We start from the raw sequence: 21,724 nt of genomic DNA, 5'->3' as shown, positions 1-21,724 counted from the left end.
AAATGACTTTTTATAAAATGGGCTGATTATTTCAATATTTGCAACTTTTGACTTGAATATCTAAATAATGAATCAAAATTAATAGTTAACCGTTTGATTTATTGTTAGAGGATAAAGGTATCTGTGTGATCCTTTCTACAAGTGAAAAGACATTAACATTTGTACCCTTTATTCATAATTTGAAAAGCCCTTCTTTGTTTGAAAAAATATAGTTTGAACTGAAGCTTCTGCTAGGTGATGAAAAAAGTTTCACAATAATGATGTAGACTTTTGTGCTGTAATCCTTCTGTAATTATTTATTCTTATCCTAAGGACATTTTTTGTAACTTTGTAGATTGAGACTTAATTATCTGTGCATTATACATTTCATATTCGTAGTCTGTGCTGTAATTAAGGCACTCTTGTGTTTTCCGAATTCAGATTTGTGTGTTTTAGTTAGACATTATGTAACCTCAAGGCAGTTTCAACTGCCGCCTAATGATTGTGGTGTTTTTCTTTTGAATTCAATCCTACAATGACCTGTAGTTTGTCTGTTATGAATTGTAAGAATTGCATTTTTTTAAATGCATTGCTTAAGTAATAGGTAAGTGTAGATCATAAAGAGAGATCTTTAACGTTAATTAAACTTTATGCCTCTGCTTTTCTTGGCAATTTTAATGATTAAAAAATATGTGAACACATAACATCTGTAGGCATGTTGAAGATTCACTTTGATAATCAGTTAATTTTTTGCAACTTGGTGTTTCCTTTAATATTATTTTTGAGATTTGTTCACATCCATGCACGTAGTTTAGCAATAATTGCTGTATAGTATTTTATTAAATGATGGAAAACACAATTTATTCCCCTACTAGGTCATTGACTATTTTTTTTCACTGTTACAAATGAAGAGTTCTCATACTTTTAAGGACTTTAAGAAACATTTGTGCATATTCAGTGTACCAGGAAGACCAAACGTTCTTTTCACTAATAAAAAATATAACAGTTGGCTCATTCTACCTGAGTGTTTACATTGTGTAGGGCACACACCTTACGCTCTTTAAAAACATCATCTCATTAATCCTCATAATATTCATAGGCAGCAGACCCTTTTTTCATTCCCCTTCAATAAATGAGGAAAAATAGGCTCAGGGCTGTTGGGTAACTTGACCAAGATCACCAAAGCATAATAACAAAAAATGATAATAGCTACTGCTTTTCTAAATGGGTTTTAAATTTTTGCTAATCAACCATGCTTTATATTTCAAATTTAAAAGCAATCGCAGTTTTTAGGATAACTGATGGGGAAATAATAGGGCAGAAAGAGGGAGAAAGGAAAGAACGTGGGCTTTGCACTCAAGACGGAATTGACCTCGAATGTTGGTTTGGTCTCCTATTAGCTGTGCGCCTTGGGCTGGGAGAATGTCCTTTCCTTATTGGTAGGATTAGGACACTAGGTCCTACCTCAGTGGGCTATTAGGAGGATGAAATATGAGATGTAGATATATAAACCCCTAACAAAATGCTTTGGGCATAATAAATATTAGAATATAAAATAGCTTGTGATAATTTATTCATAGATAAATGAGAATATAAATTGCTAATCACCAGTTTTCAAAACAGCTTATTTCCTGTATTGACCTACTTTTCATCTACAGTAGATCAAATGAGCTTGGTTGATAGATTTGGTAATTGCTTGCAGGTGGATATTGAATAGAGCTATCAATAAAAATCATCGCAAACTTTTTTCTTTACATTTATCAGACTAAAAGTAAAACCAACAGAATATGCTTTAAAAATACCACTAATGGATGTACTTAAAATAATTCAAAAATCTTTTTTAATTTACTTTTTTTTTTTTAGTAAGTTAATGTTGAGTTTTTTATTAAGCATGGTGACTTAGAAAAGGGCTTATGGAGCTAGACTGCCTGAGTTTGATTCCCAGGTTAGTTATTTACGACTGTGGAAAAGTAAGTTAACTGCTTTGTGTGACAATCTTCTTAAAAAATGCAGATAAATGACAGTTCTTACTTCTTCAGGTGTTTGTGACTACACACACACACACATTATGAGTGTGTGTGTATTTATAAAATTTTGAGACCTGTGTCTGACATATAGTAAATGCTTAATAAGAATTAGCAATATATATTATTAGCACAAGTTACCAAAGATGTAGAAAATTTGAGTGCTGCTCTACTCAGCGGTTCAGATTATTAATATGTATTTGTGTCAGTGACATACAAATTTGAGGAAACGATTATAGCCATATGACAGTGTCAAGAATCTGGAGATAATGCACAAATAAAGGGTGACTTATTTTGCAACCCTTTGGTAAACTTGTGTGCCCTCCCCAGCCAAAGACAACTTCTATCCTGACTTTAAATAATGATGATTACTCTCATTTTAAAAAAGTTTTACATCTTAAGTATGTCCCAAACAATATACTGTCATTATTTTTTTTAGCATCTTTATTGGAGTATAATTGCTTTACAATGGTGAGTTAATTTCTGCTTTATAACAAAGTGAATCAACTATACATATACATATGTTCCCATATCTCTTGCATCTCCTTCCCTCCCACCCTCCCTATCACACCCCTCTAGGTGCTCGCAAAGCACCAAGCTGATCTCGGTATTTGTTTTTCTCCTTCTGACTTACCTCACTCTGTATGACAGACTCTAGATCCATCCACCTCACTACAAATAACTCAATTTCGTTTCTTTTTATGGCTGAGTAATATTCCATTGTATATATGTGCCACATCTTCTTTATCCATTCATCTGTCGATGGACACTTAGGTTGCTTCCATGTCTTGGCTATTGTAAATAGAGCTGCAATGAAGATTGTGGTACATGACTCTTTTAAATTATGGTTTTCTCAGGGTATATGCCCAGTAGTGGGATTGCTGGGTCATATGGCAGTTCTATTTTTAGTTTTTTAAGGAACCTCCATACTGTTCTCCACATTGGCCGTATCAATTTACATTCCCACCGACAGTGCAAGAGGTTTCCCTTTTCTCCACACCCTCTTCAGCATTTATTGTTTGTAGATTTTTTGATGATGGCCATTCTGACCGATGTGAGATGATATCTCATTGTAGTTTTGATTTGCATTTCTCTAATGATTAATGATGTTGAGCATGCTTTCATGTGTTTCTTGGCAATCTGTATATCTTCTTTGGAGAAATGTCTATTTAGGTCTTCTGCCTATTTTTGGATTGGGTTGTTTGTTTTTTTGTTATTGAGCTGCATGAGCTGCTTGTAAATTCTGGAGATTAATCCTTTGTCATTTGCTTCATTTGCAAATATTTTCTCCCATTCTGAGGGTTGTCTTTTGGTCTTGTTTATGGTTTCCTTGGCTGTGCAAAAGCTTTTCAGTTTCATAAGGTCCCATTTGTTTATTTTTATTTTTATTTCCATTTCTCTAGGAGGTGGGTCAAAAAGGATCTTGCTGTGATTTATGTCATAGGGTGTTCTGCCTATGTTTTCCTCTAAGAGTTTGATAGTGTCTGGCCTTACATTTAGGTCTTTAATCCATTTTGAGTTTATTTTTGTGTATGGTGTTAGGAAGTGTTCTAATTTCATTCTTTTACATGTAACTGTCCAGTTTTCCCAGCACCACTTATTGAAGAGGCTGTCTTTTCTCCATTGTATATTCTTGCCTCCATTATCAAAGATAAGGTGACCATATTTGCTTGGGTTTCTCTCTGGGCTTTCTATCCTGTTCCATTGATCTATATTTCTGTTTTTGTGCCGGTACCATAGTGTCTTGATTACTGTAGTTCTGTAGTATAGTCTGAAGTCAGGTAGCTTGATTCCTCCAGCTCCGTTTCTCTTTCTCAAGACTGCTTTGACTGTTCGGGGTCTTTTGTGTTTCCATACAAACTGTGAATTTTTTTGTTCTAGTTCTGTGAAAAATGCCAGTAGTAGTTTGATAGGGATTGCATTGAATATGTAGATTGCTTTGGGTAGTAGAGTCATTTTCAAAATGTTGATTCTTCCAATCTAAGAACATGGTCTATCTCTCCATCTATTTGTATCATTTTTAATTACTTTCATCAGTGTCTTATAATTTTCTGCATACAGGTCTTTTGTCTCCTTAGGTAGGTTCATTCCTAGATATTTTATTCTTTTTGTTGCAATGGCAAATGGGATTGTTTTCTTAATTTCACTTTCAGATTTTTCATCATTAGTTTATAGGAATGCAAGAGATTTCTGTGCTTAATTTTGTATCCTGCTGCTTTACCAAATTCATTGATTAGCTCTAGTAGTTTTTTGGTAGCATCTTTAGAATTCTCTGTGTATAGTATCATGTCATCTGCAAACAGAGACAGCTTTACTTCTTCTTTGCCAATTTGGATTCCTTTTATTTCTTTTTCTTCTCTGATTGCTGCAGCTAAAACTTCCAAAACTGTGTTGAATAATAGTGGTGAGAATGGGCAACCTTGTCTTTTTCCTGATCTTAGTGGAATTGGTTTCAGTTTTTCACCATTGAGGACGATGTTGGCTCTGCGTTTGTCATATATGGCCTTTATTATGTTGAGGTAAGTTCCCTCTATGCCTACTTTCTGGAGGGTTTTTATCATAGATGGGTGTTGAATTTGTCGAAAGCTTTCTCTGCAACGATTGAAATGATCATGTGGGTTTTCTCCTTCAATTTGTTAATATGGTGTATCACATTGATTTGAGTATATTGAAGAATCCTTGCATTCCTGGGATAAATGCCAGTTGATCATGGTGTCTGATCCTTTTAATGTGCTGTTGGATTCTGTTTGTTAGTATTTTGTTCAGGATTTTTGCATCTATGTTCATCAGTGATACTGGCCTGTAGTTTTCTTTCTTTGTGACATCCTTGTCTGGTTTTGGTATTAGGGTGATGGTGGCCTTGTAGAATGAGTTTGGGAGTGTTCTTCCCTCTGCTATCTTTTGGAAGAATTTGTGAAGGATAGGTGTTAACTCTTCTCTAAATGTTTGATAGAATTCACCTCTGAAGCCATCTGGTCTTGGGCTTTTGTTTATTGGAAGATTTTTTTTTTTTTTTTTTTTTTTTTTTTTTGGAGTACGTGGGCCTCTCACTGTTGTGGCCTCTCCCATTGCAGAGCACAGGCTCCGGATGTGCAGGTTCAGTGGCCATGGCTCACAGGCCCAGCCGCTCCGCGGCATGTGGGATCCTCCCAGACCAGGTCACGAACCCGTGTCCCCTGTATCGGCAGGCGGACTCTCAACCACTGCGCCACCAGGGAAGCCCTATTGGAAGATTTTTAATCTCAGTTTCAATTTCAGTGCTTGTGATTGGTCTGTTCATATTTTCTATTTCTTCCTGGTTCAGTCTCAGAAGGTTTTGCGTTTCTAAGAATTTGTCCATTTCTTTAAATTTGTCCACTTTATTGGCATATAGTTGCTTGTAGTAATCTCTCATGATCCTTTGTATTTCTGCAGTATCAGTTGTTGCTTCTCCTTTTTCATTTCTAATTCTGTTGATTGGAGTCTTCCTTTTTTTCTTGATGCGTCTGACTAATGGTTTATCAGTTTTATTTATCTTCTCAAAGAACCATCTTTTAGTTTTATTGATCTTTGCTATTGTTTCCTTCATTTCTTTTCCTTTTATTTCTGATCTGATCTTTATGATTACTTTCCTTCTGCTAACTTTGGGGTTTTTTTGTTCTTCTTTCTCTAATTGTATTTGTTGTAAGTTTGGGCTGTTTATTTGAGATGTTTCTTGTTTCTTAAGGTAGGATGGTATTGCTATAAACTTCCCTCTTAGAACTGCTTTTGCTGCATCCCTTATGTTTTGGGTCGTCGTGTTTTCATTGTCATTTGTTTCTAGGTATTTTTTGATTTTCTCTTTGATTTCTTCAGTGATCTCTTGGTTATTAAGTAGTGTATTGTTTAGCCTCCATGTGTTTGTATTTTATACAGATTTTTTCCTTTAATTGATATCTAGTCTCATAACGTTGTGGTTGGAAAAGATACTTGAAACAATTTCAGTTTTCTTAAATTTACCAAGGCTTGATTTGTGACCTAACATATGATCTATCCTGGAGAATGTTTCATGAGCATTTGAGAAGAATATGTATTCTGTTGTGTTTGGATGGAATGTCTTGTAAATAGCAATTAAGTCCATCTTGTTTAATGTATCATTTAAAGCTTGTGTTTCCTTTTTTATTTTCATTTTGGATGATCTGTCCATTGGTGAAAGTGGGGTGTTAAAGTCCCCTACTATGATTGTGTTACTGTCGATTTCCCCTTTTAACGCTGTTAGTATATGCCTTATGTATTGAGGTGCTCCTATGTTAGGTGCATAAACATTTACAATTCTTATATCTTCTTCTTGGATTGATCCCTTGATCATTATAGTGTCCTTCTTTGTCTCTTGTAAAAGTCTTTGTTTCATAGTCTGTTTTGTCTGATGTGAGAAGTGCTACTCCAGTTTGTTTCCATTTTCATGGAATATCTTTTTCCATACCCTCACTTTCGGTCTGTATGTGTCCCTGGGTCTGAAGTGGGTTTCTTGTTGACAGCATATATATGGGTCTTGTTTTTGTCTCCATTCAACCAGTCTATGTCTTTTGGTTGGAGCATTTAATCCATTTACATTTAAGGTAATTATCGATATGTATGTTCCTATTACCATTTCCGTAATTGTTTTGGGTTTGTTATTTTAGTTCTTTTCCTTCTCTTGTGTTTCCTCCCTAGAGAAGTTCCTTTAGCATTTGTTGTAAAGCTAGTTGGTGGTGTTGAATTGTCTTAGCTTTGCCTGTCTGTAAAGGTTTTAATTTCTCCGACAAATCTGAATGAGATCCTTGCTGGGTAGAGTAATCTTGGTTGTAGATTTTTCCCTTTCATCACGTTAAATATATCCTGCCACTCCCTTCTGTCTTGCAGAGTTTTTGCTGAAAGATCAGCTGTTAACCTTATGGGGATTCCCTTATGTGTTATTTGTTGGTTTTCCCTTGCTGCTTTTAATATTTTTTCTTTGTATTTAATTTTTGATAGTTTGATCAATATGTGTCTTGGTGTATTTCTCATTGAATTTATCCTGTATGGGACTCTCTGTGCTTCCTGGACTTGACTATTTCCTTTCCCATATTAGGGAAGTTTTCAACTATAATCTCTTCAAATATTTTCTCAGTCCCTTTCTTTTTCTCTTCTTCTGGGACCTCTATATTTCGAATGTTGGTGCATTTAATGTTGTCCCAGAAGTCTCTGAGACTGTCCTCAATTCTTTTCATTATATTTTCTTTCTGCTCTACAGTACTTATTTCCACTATTTTATTTTCCAGGTCACTTATCCGTTCTTCTGCCTCAGTTAATCTGCTACTGATCCTTTGTAGAGAATTTTTAATTTCACTTATTGTGTCGTTCATCATTGTTTGTTTGCTCTTTAGTTCTTCTAGGTTGATGTTAAACATTTCTTGTATTTTCTCCATTCTATTTCCAAGATTGTAGATCATCTTTTCTACCATTATTCCGAATTCTTTTTCAGATAGACTGCCTATTCCCTCTTCATTTGTTAGGTCTGGTGGGTTTTTACCTTGCTTCTTCATGTGCTGTGTGTTTCTGTGTCTTCTCATTGTGCTTAACTTACTGTATTTGAGGTCTCCTTTACGCAGGCTGCTGGTTCATAGTTCCCATTGCTTTTGGTGTCTGCCCCAAGTGGCTAAGGCTGGTTCAGTGGTTTGTGTAGGCTTCCTGCTGGAGGGGACTAGTGCCTGTGTTCTGGTGGATGATGCTGGATCTTTTCTTTCTGTTGGGTAGGTCCACATCTGGTAGTGTGTTTTGGGGTGTCTGTGACCTTATTATGATTTTCCGCAGCCTCTCTGCTAATGGGTGGGGTTGTGTTCCTGTCTTGCTAGTTGTTTGGCATAGGGTGTCCAGCACTGTACCTTGCTGGTCATTGAGTGGAGCTGGGTCGTGGCGTTGAGATGGAGTTCTCTGGGAGATTTTTGCCATTTGATATTACATGGAGCTGGGAGGTCTCTGGTGGACCAATGTCCTGAAATTGGCTCTCCCACCTCAGAGGCATAGCCCTGATGCCTGGCTGAAGCACCAACAGCCTGTTATCCACACGGCTCAGCACAATAGGGGGGAAAAAAGAGAGAAAGAAAGAAAAAGATAAAATGAAATGAAATTTAATGAAATAAAATAATGGTATTAAAATAAAAAATAATTATTAAAAAAATTTTAAAGTAATAAAGAAAGAAAGAAGGAAAGAATAGAGCAACCAAACCTAAAAACAAATCCACCAATGATAAGAAGCACTAAAATCTATACTAAAAAAAAGAAAAAACGGACAGAAAGAACCCTTGGACAACTAATAAAAGCAAAGCTATACAGACAAAATCACATACAGAAACATACACCTACACACTCAGAAAAAGATAAAAAGGGAAAAAAAAAATATATATATATATATTGTTGCTCCCAAAGTTCCACCTCCTTGATTTGGGATGATTGCTTGTCTATCTAGGTATTCCACAGATGCAGGGTACATCAAGTTGATTGTGGAGATTTACTCCGCTGCTTCTGAGGCTGCTGGGAGAGATTTCCCTTTCCCTTCTTTGTTCTCACAGCTCCTGGGGTTCAGCTTTGGATTTGGCCCCGCCTCTGCATGTAGGTCACCTGAGGGCATCTGTTCTTCACTCAGACAGGACCGAGTTAAAGGAGCAGCTATTCGGGGGCTCTGGCTCACTCAGGCCAGGGGGAGGCAGGGGTACAGAATGCTGGGCAAGCCTGTGGCGGCAGAGGCCTGCGTGACGTTGCAGCAGCCTGAGGCACACCGTGTGTTCTCCCGGGGAAGTTGTCCCTGGATCACGGGACCCTGGCAGTGGCGGGCTGCACAGGCTCCCAGGAAGGGAGATGTGGAGAGTGACCTGTGCTTGCACACAGGCTTTTTGGTGGCTGCAACAGCAGCCTTAGCGTCTCATGCCCGTCTCTGGGGTCCGCGCTGATAGCCACGGCTCGCGCCCATCTCTGGAGCTCCTTTAAGCAGCACTCTTAATCCCCTCTCCTTGCGCACCCCTAAACAAAGTGGCAAGAAAAAGTGTCTTGCCTCTTCGGCAGCTTCAGACCTTTTCCTGGACTCCCTCCCGGCTAGCTGTTGCACACTAGCCCTCTTTAGGCTCTGTTCATGCAGCCAACCCCAGTCCTCATCCAACCGAAGCCCAAGCCTCAGCTCCCCACTCCCGCCCGTCCCGGGGGGTGAGCAGAGAAGCCTCTCGTGCTGGTGAGTGCTGGTCAGCGCCGATCCTCTGTGCGGGAATCTCCCCGCTTTGCCCTCTACACCCCTGTTGCTGCGCTCTTCTCCATGTCTCTGAAGCTCCCCCCTCCACCACTCGCAGTCTCTGCCCGCGAAGGGGCTTCCTAGTGTGTGGAAACTTTTCCTCCTTCACAGCTCCCTCCCACTGGTGCAGGTGCCATCCCTATTCTTTTGTCTCTGTTTTTTCTTTTTTCTTTTGCCCTACCCAGGTACGTGGGGAGTTTCTTGCCTTTTGGGAGGTCTTAGGTCTTCTGCTGGCGTTCAGGGGATGCTCTGTAGGGGTTGTTCCACGTGTAGATGTATTTCTGATGTATCTGTGGGGAGGAAGGTGATCTCCACGTCTTACTCTTCCGCCATCTTGAATCCCTTCTCTATACTGTAGTTTTGACTGTCTTATGGTTTTAAAAATGCAGCCATATAGTAAATCTTTTAGTTAACTTCATTTTGCTTAACTTTGAACTTAATCTATGTTGGTACCTATGTTTGTAGACTGTTCATTTTCACTGCTGTATAATATTTCCCCATATGGATATATCATGATATCCATTCTACTGTTATAGTTCACATTCTCCACATCATCTAGTATTTTACATGTAAATGATATATGTGTACACACCTGTGTAAACCAGCTTTATTTATATCTAACTTACATGTAAGAAAAAAGACTGATATTAAATAGACAGGTTGATGAGTTTTGACAAATATATACACCCATGTGACCACAATCAAGATATAGAACATTTCTATCATCCCTCAAAAATCGCCTTTGCACATTGGCAGTAAATTATCCTATCACCTGCATTGGGGAACCACTGATCTCACTGACTTACTTTTGCCTATTCTAGAATTTCATATAAATGGAATCATACAGCAAGTAACGTTTTGTGTCCGATATCTTTTATTCAACCTGATGTTTATGAGATGCATCCATGTGGCTGCATGTCAGTTTGTTGTTTTGTCTGTTGAATGTTATTCTTTTGTGTGATTCTCCCACAGCTTCTTTAACTTTTTTATGTTGACATACATTTGGGTGGTTTTTCTTTTCATCTACATGTATGTCTGTTGAATATATACTTAGGAGTAGCGTTGCTGTCATAGTATATGCTTATCTTGCACTTTGGTAGGTAATGCAAAGTGGTTCTCTTCATTGAGTGGTTATGCTCACTTATGTTAACACTAGCAGTGTTAACTAGTGCATTTCTTTTGTCTCATAGCCTCAACAGAATTTCGTTATTTAAAAAAATTTAACCATACAGGTGGGCGGGTAGTTATATTTCATTATGATTTTAATTTGTATTTTCTGATGACTAATGAAATCGAGCACCTTTTAACGCATTTATGGGTCATTGACCATGTTTCTATCTTCTTTTATGTGGTACCTTTTGGAGTCATTTACCCATTTTGAGGGAGGGGCGTTGTTGTTTTGAATTGCATTTTCTGTGTTTTGTAATGATTTTTAAGAGTTATTGATGCACCATGAGTATGAGCCCTTTGTCGAATATATATTTTCCTCTTCTACATACTGCTTTTTTATTCTTTGATGGTGACTTTTAATGAATGAAAGTTCTTTAATTTAGTCAGATTTACCATTACTTTCCTTTAGAGTTAGAATTTTTCATATCTTAAGACACAGAAGATATTCTGTTTTATATTCTTCTAGCTTTATTGTTTGGCCTATCATGTTGGGATTTATAATCCACCTTTTTTTTTTTTTTTTTTTTTTTGCGGTACACCGGCCTCTCACTGTTGTGGCCTCTCCGGTTGCAGAGCACAGGCTCCGGATGCACAGGCTCAGCAGCCATGGCTCACGGGCCTAGCCGCTCTGCAGCACGTGGGATCTTCCCGGACCGGGGCACGAACCCGTGTCCCCTGCATCGGCAGGCGGACTCTCAACCATTGCGCCACCAGGGAAGCCCCTATAATCCACCTTTAATTGATTTCTAGGTATAGTTTGAGGTAGGAGTACTTTTTTTTTTTAATACCAAGTGGATATCCAAGTCATCTTCTTATTAAAGACATGCTTTGCTCATTGCTCAAGATTGACATCTTTGTTTTAACTTAAATGAATATTGGGTGCCTTTATGCCCATTCTACTTCACTAATCTATATATCTGTCCTTCTATCAGTAATGTAGTGTCTTCATTACCATAGCTTTAAAAATAAATCCTGATACCTAGCAGAGCAAGTCTTCTCACTTTCTTCTTCAGGTGTCTTAGTTATTCTTGGTCTTTTGCTTTTTCTTATAAATTTAAAGATCAACTTGTTAAATTCCACCTAGGTACCCACCCCTGTAACTCTTTTGATTGGGATTACATTGATTCTACAAATAAACATAGGCAGTGTTAACATCTTTGCAGTATTCAGTCTTCCATATATTCCTCCATTTAATTAGATTTTCTTTAATTTCCTCAGGAATGGTTTCTCAGGAGTGAGTTCTTACAAATCTTTTGTTAGATTTAATCCTGGGTTTTTATATTTTTCTGATACTTTTGCATATGGTATCACTTTTAATATTTCATTTTGTTCGCTGATATTTGGCAATATAGTTTATATTTTATGTATCAACCCTATGAAGAGTAGTTTTGCTAAATTCATTTTTAACTCTTTGAGGTATAATATTTGCATAATAAACTGTACCAATTCAAAGCTTATAATTTGATGAGTTTTGAAAGATGTGTAAACCTATTAAATTATCACCACAATTAAGAAGTGGCAGTTCCATCAACCCTAAGCATTTCTTAGTGTCCTTCTACAGTCCATCCGTCTTCCACGCTCCCTTATAGAATCATATAGGATATACGTCTTTGTGCCAGGCTTCTTTCGCTGAGCATGATGATTTTGAGAGTTATGCATATTATTATGTTTAGTATTAATTTGTATCCTTTTATTAGTTCCCACCCCCAAGCTTGGTAGTAATCCCTTAGGTCCTTATACCACTATTTGTTTATCATTCACCTGTTGATGTACATTTAGTTTGTTTTAAGTTGTTGATTATTGAGGGTAAAACTGCTATGAAGAAAGACCAGAAAACTTTATTTCCCTGGAAATATGTTTTCAATTCTTTTGAGTTTCTAGGATTGAATAGCTGGGAGCTTAAATTAACTTTATCAGAAAATGTCAAGCAGTGTTCCAAAATGGATGTACCCTTTTGCGTTCCTGCTGGCAGTATTTAAACCTTTTATTTATTCAACATACTGTCTAACACTTGGTATTTACAGCCTTAAGTTTATCCATTCTAATGAGTCCGTATTTATTATCACATTTGTGTATCCTCTTATAAAGTGTCTATTTAAATTTTTGTCTATTTTTAAATTGAATCATTCCTATTAATAGATTGTAAGTATTCTTTTTATATTTTAGAAACAAGTCATTTATCAGAAATATGTGACAGCATAAAGGTCCAACTTTTTTTTGGGGGGTGTTGTATCTTATTTAAGAAATCTTTGCATACTTAAAGGTTGCAAAATTTTTCTTCTGTTGGTTTCCAGAAGGTTTAGAGTTTTAGTAGTAACATTTAGGCCTAAACTGCATTTCAAGTTAATTTTTGTGTATGGTATGAAGTAATGGTTGATATTCATTTCTTTTTTAAAATTGAGCTATCCAGTTATTCCAGCAACACTTGTTGAAAAGACTATCCTTTCCCCATTGAATTGCCATGACATATTTTTTCAAAAATCACTGGACCATAGATGTGTGGGAGTATATGTGGACTTCTGTTTAATTCCATTGATTTATATGTCTGCCCTTTCACCAATACCACACAAATTTGATTGCTGTAGTTTTAGACTAAATATTGAAATCATATACTATAAATCTTCCAATTTTGTCTTTCTTTTAAATGTTCTGACCATTCTAAATTGTTCTTATTTGCATGTAAATTTTAGCATCACCTTGTTAATTTCTATAAAAAAGATCACTGGAATTTTGTTTGGGATTATGTTGATGCTGTATATCAATATGTGGAGAATTCACATCTTAATGATATTGAGTCTTCCAATCCATGAACATAATATATCTACTTATTTAGGTCTTCTTTAATTTTTCTCAGCAATGTTTTAGAATTTTCAGTGTGCAGATCCTGCCCATATTTTGATAAATTTACCCCTTAGTATTTCATGTTTCTTTATGCTATTGTAAAAGTTATATTTTCAAACAATTTTTCCAATTGTTCATTGCTAGTATTTAGAAATACTATTGATTTTTAAAAATGTTTCCCCCTATCCTGGTACCTTGCTAGACTGACTGACTTAGCAGTTTGAGAAGCTTTTAGGTAGATTTTTAAGGATTTCCTGTTGATTAGATACAGACTTCTGCTTATAAGAGGCCTTCCTTTCCAATCTGAATTTTTTTTATTTCTTTCGTTTGTTGCACTGACTACTAATGTGTATATAACTAGTGAGCGCCCACCTTCTTGCCTTATTTCCAGTCTTAGGGAAAATGATTCAGTCTTTAATCTTTGATTATGATGTTGGTTTTTCATAAATGCCCTTTATTAGGTTGAGGAAGTTTTTTTCTATTCCTAGTTTGCTGAGAGTTTTTGTCATGAATGGATTTTGAATTTTGTCAATTGGTTTTTCTGAATCTATTGCTGTGAGAATGTGATTTTTCTCCTTTATTTTCTTAATTTGGTGAATTATATTAATTTTTCCATGTTAAACCAACTTTGCTTTCTTCTGGTAAATCTCACCTGGTCATAATATATTATCCTTTTTATGTATTGTTGGATTTGATTTGCTAATATTTTGTTAACGATTTTTGCATGTTAAATTTATAAGGAATATTTGTCTAATATTTATCTGTTGTTTTGTTTTTGACTGGTTGTGTATTAGTAATACTGGCCTTACTGAATGAACTAGGAAGTAGTCCTTCCTTCCCTATTTTCTGAAAAGGTTTACATAGAATTGGTATTGTTCCTTCCTTAAATGTTTGGTGGAGCTCACCATTGCAGTATTTGGGCCTGGAGCTTTTTGTGGGTAGGTGATTAATTACTGAATTCAATTTTTCTAATAGATACAGGGATATTAAGATTTTCTATTCTTGTGTCCTATTTGATCATTTGTATCTCAAGGAATTTTTCCATTTCATGTAAATTGTTGAATTTATTGGCATAAAGTTTTTCTTAATAGTCTGTAATTATCCCTTTAATGTTTGTAGGATTTGTAGTGATGTCCTCTCTTTCATTCCCGATACTGGTAATTTGTCTCTTCTGTCTCTCATTCTTATTTTCCTTCCCTGAGGGTTATAAATTTTATTGATCTTTTCAAAGAACCAGCTTTTGGTTACCATTATTTTTAAATTTTGTTTATATTCTATTTCATTGGTTTCTGTTCTTTTATATAGATATCAATAAATAGATAACTACAACCACATATATATAGTCTTTCCTATAGTTACTTGGGCATATTTATATTTAAGAGAAGTTAAGGACACTGTCCTGATTCTTATATTTAAATGGAAAAATAGAACTCTTTCATATGGTAGTAGGTATTCATTATCTTCTGTTTCCACAGTGTTTTCCTCTGGCATTGCTGTTATGTTGTATTCTAATTAACTACCTGTAGTATTTCTCTCTCAAGGCTGTGAGATCTTTGAGAAGAGGTCTTACGTATTTTCAAATTATGCTCTTAGAGACAGACAGATTTTTTATTCAATATTGTAAAGCTAAAGACAAAAGAAATCATAAATACTTGGGCAAATATGTTCATTTTACTTTTGTGAATTATAAATATAAGAAGCAAACACTTGTAAAATCCAATAAAATCTCTTCCTTTAAGGCTATTTAAAAAAACACATTTATGGAATTTGGCCATTGTATTTGTTCATTAAAATCAAACTTATTTTTGAATATTGGTTTTTCTAACAAAAAGAATATATGTGCCTACAATTATTCCTTTACTCAAGATGGTAACATCTATTTTTACGTATTTTATCTATTTTTCCCTTTGCCTTAAGCTATTTCCGTGAGAGAAGAAATGTTCCCACCTCAACTGGAAAATCTATGACACAACAAAGTGAGTCTCAGCTTTTAAAGTCTGTAAATTAGTTAGTACTCATTTGATACTCTTACAAGTGTTAAAATCATGATCAAGAAGGCAGCCCACCTGTGGAATAGGGAATAGTGGGAATAACTGTCTGCCAGGGTTCATAGTACTCCAGACACTTTTAAAGGTGAGTGAATGAAAGACAGTAATATATAAGCAGACTCCTGGAAATTTGCACATGCTAATGTAAAAAGATTTTTTTACCCAGGCTTCATTTATCATTAATCACAGTCGAAAGCATTTAACCAAATTATGTGGTTTCTGACAGTCTGAACTACAGGGCGTAGATTTATGGAAAGTAATTTTGCCATGGTAACAGGAAAGGGCTGACATTGCTCTGGTCAGCTGCTCATTGAGAGAGGCTTTTCTTTCTTTTTGAAAATTCTGCGTGTACAAGTTCAGGAACATTCTTCTCAATGCTGTTAGCAAACACTTGACTACTGAACCTTTAAAAAAATTTGCCACAGCAGAAAACGCAAGTGTTGAGAATTCTTTCTTGTGGATCGATGTAATTCAGGGATTGTGGAAATTCTCTTGAAAGAATTTACTTACAGGTGCATTAGTAGTTATGGTATTAGAGGGATTATATTAAGTGGATTCTGACATTTTGAATGCTATAACATCTAGCTGTTATGTTAGTGAACTTTTAATGATCATTTGTTTAAAATTATAATAGAATTAAGATTAATTTTCTGCCATTAAAACTAATCTCTTATTTAGGAATTAACATTATAAACACACCATGACAATTTCCATTGTATGGGGAAATGTGCTTACTTATATTAACGTGGATCCTATAGGTTAGCAAGGACAAATGTGACACATCACACTTTGAGAAACAGTGATGTGTTTTGGTTGTGAAGTGAGGGGTGTATACATTGAGAAAATCATGCTTAGAGTTGATTTGAGGGTAAGAATTATGAGCAGAATTTTGGACTCTCAGAGAATAAAGCTTAAGTTGTGATATTGCTATAAAATAATTAAACACATGCTTTTTTAAAACAATATTTCACATTATTCACATCTTTCTATTCTCATCCTATAATTCCCCCAAAAGATACGAATGAGGAGAATTCATCTTCCATTTTCCCTTATGGAGAGACCTTTCTCTTCCAGAGACTAGAAAATTCCAAGGTTAGTCCCGTACATTTTAATTTTTTTCCATATTCAATTCTTTGCTTTTCTGCCTATATATGCCTCTTCATTTTCCTTTAAGCTGTTTGAAGAATGTGTTATATTGAAAAAGAAATTTCCATTCAGCGAAATCCTGCTTAGTAAAATCATGGCAGATTTATATCTTTAAAAATATATCACAGAAATACATTTCAATTTGATTTTAGGAATACAGATCAGTGGGTTTTCAAAATTTACCACAAGTTACTTTAAAAAAAAAGAATAAGACAAACCCCTGTAAAAAGGAAAGGCAAACTGACAAAAGCTACTAGATTTTACTTTGCCTTATACCCAAATATAGACAGACTTCTAACTATTTACAAATCTTAATTATTCAGTTTATCACTTAGTCTTTCCTCTCCACTACTTGTGCTCTTTTGTTATTTTATTTCTTGGTCATGATGAAAGAGAAGTTGGAAGACAAAAAGTAAGTGGGAAAGTAAAAGTAAATAAATTTTATTCTTAACATCTTCTGTTTTTCTTAGTTGAAATGATGAGTTATTAATGATTTAAATAAAATATTGAAAAAGGGATCAAAAGGCTACTGTTTAATATAGTCACCCTAATTAAATTGTTTTTATTGAAAATTGATCTAAACAATTGACGTTTGTTTAATAAAACTAAACCCGGATACTGTGAATCTTTGTAGAATATTGCTCCCCTGAAAAATGTGTATTTTTTTTTTATAGAAGAGATCCATAAAGAATGAATTTTGGACCCAGGAAGAAACACTCAAAGGGGAAACTGAAAGAAACTCATTTTTTGTCAAATCAAGGTATGAGGACATGATTGATGATGATTAATTCTTTTGAATAAAATGTTATATAATATACAGTGTTGAATTCTTGCTCATATTATATTTCTAAGAAAATAGTTTAAGTTCAAATCCTTTCTTTTGACAACAGCACTCATTTCAGTAATTGAATTTAGAGCCTGTAAATCGATTCTATAGTCTGTAGCACGTTATTTTTGTCTTTTCCTAATTGAAACCATTCTCCCTTTCCCAAAGTGGCAAATATGTGGTGACCATGTTTGCACTTTAAAGATAGAAAGTTACCTTACTATGAAGAAGAAAGGGACAGTGCCAAAAATGTCACTATGTGAGGTGCATAATTTTTACAAATGTAATGTATCCTTTTATTAGAAGTTCAGAATTGACAAGCAGCTTGAAAATTATCCAGTTATTTGGATCACACATGAGATTGAATAGAGTTTGTAAGGTACCAACTTAAATTTTATTTTTCTCTCAGCTTTATTAGCACTTGATGTAGTGCATCATTACCTAACATTTGTCTATTTTAACCTTTATTCTCCAAGGCTAACACTGTTGAGGGTTTCCTTAAGATGAGACTAAATCATTGAGAATCTTCAGTAGGCATTTGATATGAACTTACTACAGTGCAGAATGTGGAAGGGGCCAAGTTAAGTCCTTTAAGGTGGCAATGATTTTTAGAATACCACGTCCAGAAAGATGTAATTTGACTCCTAGGCATATCTGTTTCATTGATTAGCAAAAACTTCTTTGTAATGAGTTTTATTATGCATAAATGGCTGAGCCAATCTGTTTTGTCATTCCTTAAATCTATAGGAATATACTTAGTAACTATGTGTTCCAGTAAATATTATATGTTATACAGCTTTTACCTTCTGAATGTACCCTGGCCCTTTCTTGTTTTCTAGTTAGCAGTGTGGTGCAGTTTTTTTCTCATTAGTGATGCAAAATAATCCTAAAGTTCTCACCAGTCAGACGTACTCTTTGTTTTATGACATTATGATGGAACATAGGGTCCTTGAAGTCAATTAGTGGAGAGTCAGAGAAGGGGCAACATGTGGAAATAAGATCTCTAGTACCTCTCTCCACGAGGCAGTGGTTCATGATCTGGCCCATTAAGTGGCTGGCCACTTACTGGTGCTGGTGAAGACGTTTAAATTGTGATGCAGAGAATATGGCAGTCTCCATCCTCACCACTCACACCCAACCCCCAAAATAAACAGGTCAGATTAAATGATACATAAGAAAAAATACACTACTTCTAGTAGTATTCAAATATGTGTTAGTATAATGAGAGATTTCTATTTTTCAGGAAGTTTTAAAAATTATCAGATGTGTTAATTGAACTCCACCATTTTTCCTGGCCTTAAATTTCTGTGATTGGTTGTTTATAAATAGGAAAAGTAACCAATGGCTTAAGTCACATAGAGCTGTGGGAAATATTAAAACCATTGTTTTTTCATTTAGCATATATGATAACAGGATGCAGAACGTAAGTGAAGACAAAGTAGAAGATATTTGGATACCTCGAGAGGACAAAAACAATCTTCCTATAGACTCTGCTTCGGAATCAGAATATTCAACAGTAGAAGAATGCTTTCACAGTTTAAGAAGAAAACATTCAAAGCCATATAAATCTAGGACTCAAAAAGCAGCGAATTTGGTCCCTGTTAATAGGCACAGTTATCCACTAAGCTCAACAAGTGGAAAGGCTGATTCATCAATCATTTCCTCAAATGTAATATCTCCCTATGCCTGTTTTTATGGATCATCTGCAAGAAAGGTTAAATCAGGATGGCTTGACAAACTCTGTCCCCAAGGGTATGTATTTATTCTTTTTTGTTTTTTTTTTTCCTAAGTGGCATATTTTTAAAAATTCAAGCGTATCCATTTCTAAACCTGCTAGGTTGCTGTTGCTCCTCCCCACCCCCCACGCATACAGAGACAGTTTGTAGGGACTTTCAATACACTTTTGCAAATGCTGTTCTTTAGATATAATGTGGGGCATGGGCCATGTGCTGTATGGAATTCTGGGTTAAGGTTCTGCATAGCAAATTAAAACTGGAAGTTTGATTTCACATCTAGATCCTTAATGTTAGTTTCTAACTTTGCACCAAAATGCACTATCCTGTATCTCAATTTGTAGCAAAGAAAAACAACAGCGATTGAGTTTGTATTGCTCAGCCCACACTGTTTGGCCTTCGCTCTTCGCTCCCATTATAACAGCGTTCTGTTTGGGAATACAAGGCTTATTGTAGTTAGGGGAAAGTATGTCACTGTTACATTTTAGGCTTCACTGCTATTGATATATTGTTTTGAGTTGTGAATGTTGCACAAAAGGTCAGAGTCCCTTGAATATTATACTTTAAAAGCAGATTTATCATTTCAGTTGTTGACAAAGAAACTTCTGTCCTTAAGCATTTTGCAGTACTGAGAAGTCTTTGGGGAGGGATTATGTTTAATTAGAATTATTTTCTGACATCCTGAATTTTGAATGTCCTTTTGAAATATTTACTGGAAATGTTCCTCATGAATTATTAAATTATTTAGGGATTAAATCTCTTCTGTTTAAGTAGTTGTTGTGGTGAGTCCCTATGTTGTGCTGGTTTTCTCTACTCTTCCCCTGAAAAGGTGTATCATTTCTAGAAAGCCTTGTTTTCTCCTAAAATAAATTTTATTAGCAAAAAAATTGCTAGAAGAAGCATCAGTTGACTAGTGGGAGAAGGAATGATATTTCTTAAGAAATCGAAAAAAAAAAGCTGAACCCTTTTGTGGTTAGTAATTACATGATTAATACTTTATAGGATTGCATCCCTTTAGCAAATTAGGTGTTGACTAAACTGAAGCAGAGAACTTCTTAGCATCACATATTTTGTCTCACTCCTTTCTGGTTCCATTAGGATGACAAAGTAGTTAACTGTGTCTGCTTTTCATCAGTCATCGGTATTATTGGTAAATGCATAGTCAAATTGCACCGGTATGAGTCATTACTCAAATATACACACTGGTGGAATGAAACATTGAGCGGGAATAGGCTCAGGTCTTTCATTTCTGTAGAATTTAAATGATTAGGGAGATCCCAGTGCTCTCTCAAAGTATCACTGGAAGATTTAGCAGATTCTGCATACCGAGCCCCTAGCAGCTGTGGTTTCTTGAATGATCTCTGGTGGGTGGTACCTCGATCTTGATGGAGTTAGGTTAGTATGTTTATGTTGCAGGCACACTGAGAAAGCTTCACCATTACTGGCCACCTCTGGGATAGTTAGAACATTTTCTCTCTCTTTTTATCAGAACTCTGACTTTCCATCCTTTCTATTCTGAACCTGCCTAAGGTTAGAGGCTGTAATTTTTTGAGATTTTTATTTTTCCATTTTAGAGAAAATAATTGAGTTTTCTGACTTCAGAGTCTTTTTCCAGGTTACCAGGATGCAGCTAGGAAAGTAAACAAAGGAGCTTGTTATATCACCAAGAAATTAAAAAGCTCTTCTCCATGATTATATTGCTATGACTTAAAAGAAATATGTGTAACTGGCCAAGAAGCATGTATTTATTAGACCACAAGTGGAATCTCCATTTTTCCTTTTTCTAGTTAGACTCTGTAGGCTATGGTGAGGGTGTTTAAGATGCTCATTAATTAGACAAAATAATGCCTACCCATTCCTTATGCAGAGGTTACTGAGCTTTGTTTAACTCATGGTCGCATGTCTCTTTGGTGCAGGTAGCACTGATTTTGATGGCATTCTGAATTCCACAGAGAAAGTATTAGTACACTTTTTCTGTAAAGGGTCCGATAATAAATACTTTAATCTTTACAGCCATATGGTGTCTGTGGGCGCTCAGCAACTCTGCAGTTGTAGCATGAAAGCAGCCACAGAGAATGTGTAAACTGATGAATGAGGCTGTGTTTCCATAAAACTTTATTTAGAAACACATTTAATGGCCCAGGTTTGGCTTGTGGGCCATAGTAGCATAAAACAGATTTGAGGGTTAGCTGAAATCTTATACCAGCTTCCTCCGTCTCCTTTGGGCCCCACATCGAAAATTATAACCTGATAGATTACGGAACAAGGAAACTACTTTATTATTCTATCAAATCTAGACATAATAAGAAGCAGGATCTCTCTTCGAGTACCTTTGAACTTGTTCTTCTTTCTGCCCTGAATGCTCGTACCCAGAGAGCAGCATGACTTGTACCTTACTTCCCTCAAGTTCTTGCTCTAAAGTCTCCTTTGCACGAATCCCTGAACACCAAAGTTAATATTATCACTGCCCCTCCCTCACCACCCCATCACTCCCTTAATTATTTTTCTCATAGCTTATACACTTGATGATTTATTTGTTGCATATATGCTCCATGGGGACAGTCATCTATATTGGTTTTTGTTTACTGTGGTATCCTCAGCAACTAGAAGATTGCCTAGCAAGTGGTAGATATTCTTAGTGTTTGTTGTTGAATGAATTAGTAAAAACAAACTAGTATTAGACATCGTTTTTTCTTTCA

At 35.7% G+C, this 21,724-nt stretch overlaps 1 protein-coding gene across 1 annotated transcript in view; it reads left to right on the top strand.

Annotated features, from left to right (window-relative positions):
- ARAP2 (ArfGAP with RhoGAP domain, ankyrin repeat and PH domain 2) overlaps nucleotides 1-21,724 on the top strand; it is a 188,765-nt gene that overhangs the window by 13,427 nt on the left and 153,614 nt on the right. Inside the window, 4 exon segments of the mRNA XM_032633599.1 lie at nucleotides 15,190-15,248; nucleotides 16,336-16,412; nucleotides 17,141-17,226; nucleotides 18,691-19,044. Coding sequence (XP_032489490.1) covers nucleotides 15,190-15,248; nucleotides 16,336-16,412; nucleotides 17,141-17,226; nucleotides 18,691-19,044 — 576 coding nt within the window.

The sequence above is a fragment of the Phocoena sinus genome, chromosome 5, assembly GCF_008692025.1.
Source record: "Phocoena sinus isolate mPhoSin1 chromosome 5, mPhoSin1.pri, whole genome shotgun sequence".
Lineage (NCBI taxonomy): Eukaryota > Metazoa > Chordata > Mammalia > Artiodactyla > Phocoenidae > Phocoena > Phocoena sinus.
This window is presented reverse-complemented; position numbering and strand designations above follow the sequence as displayed.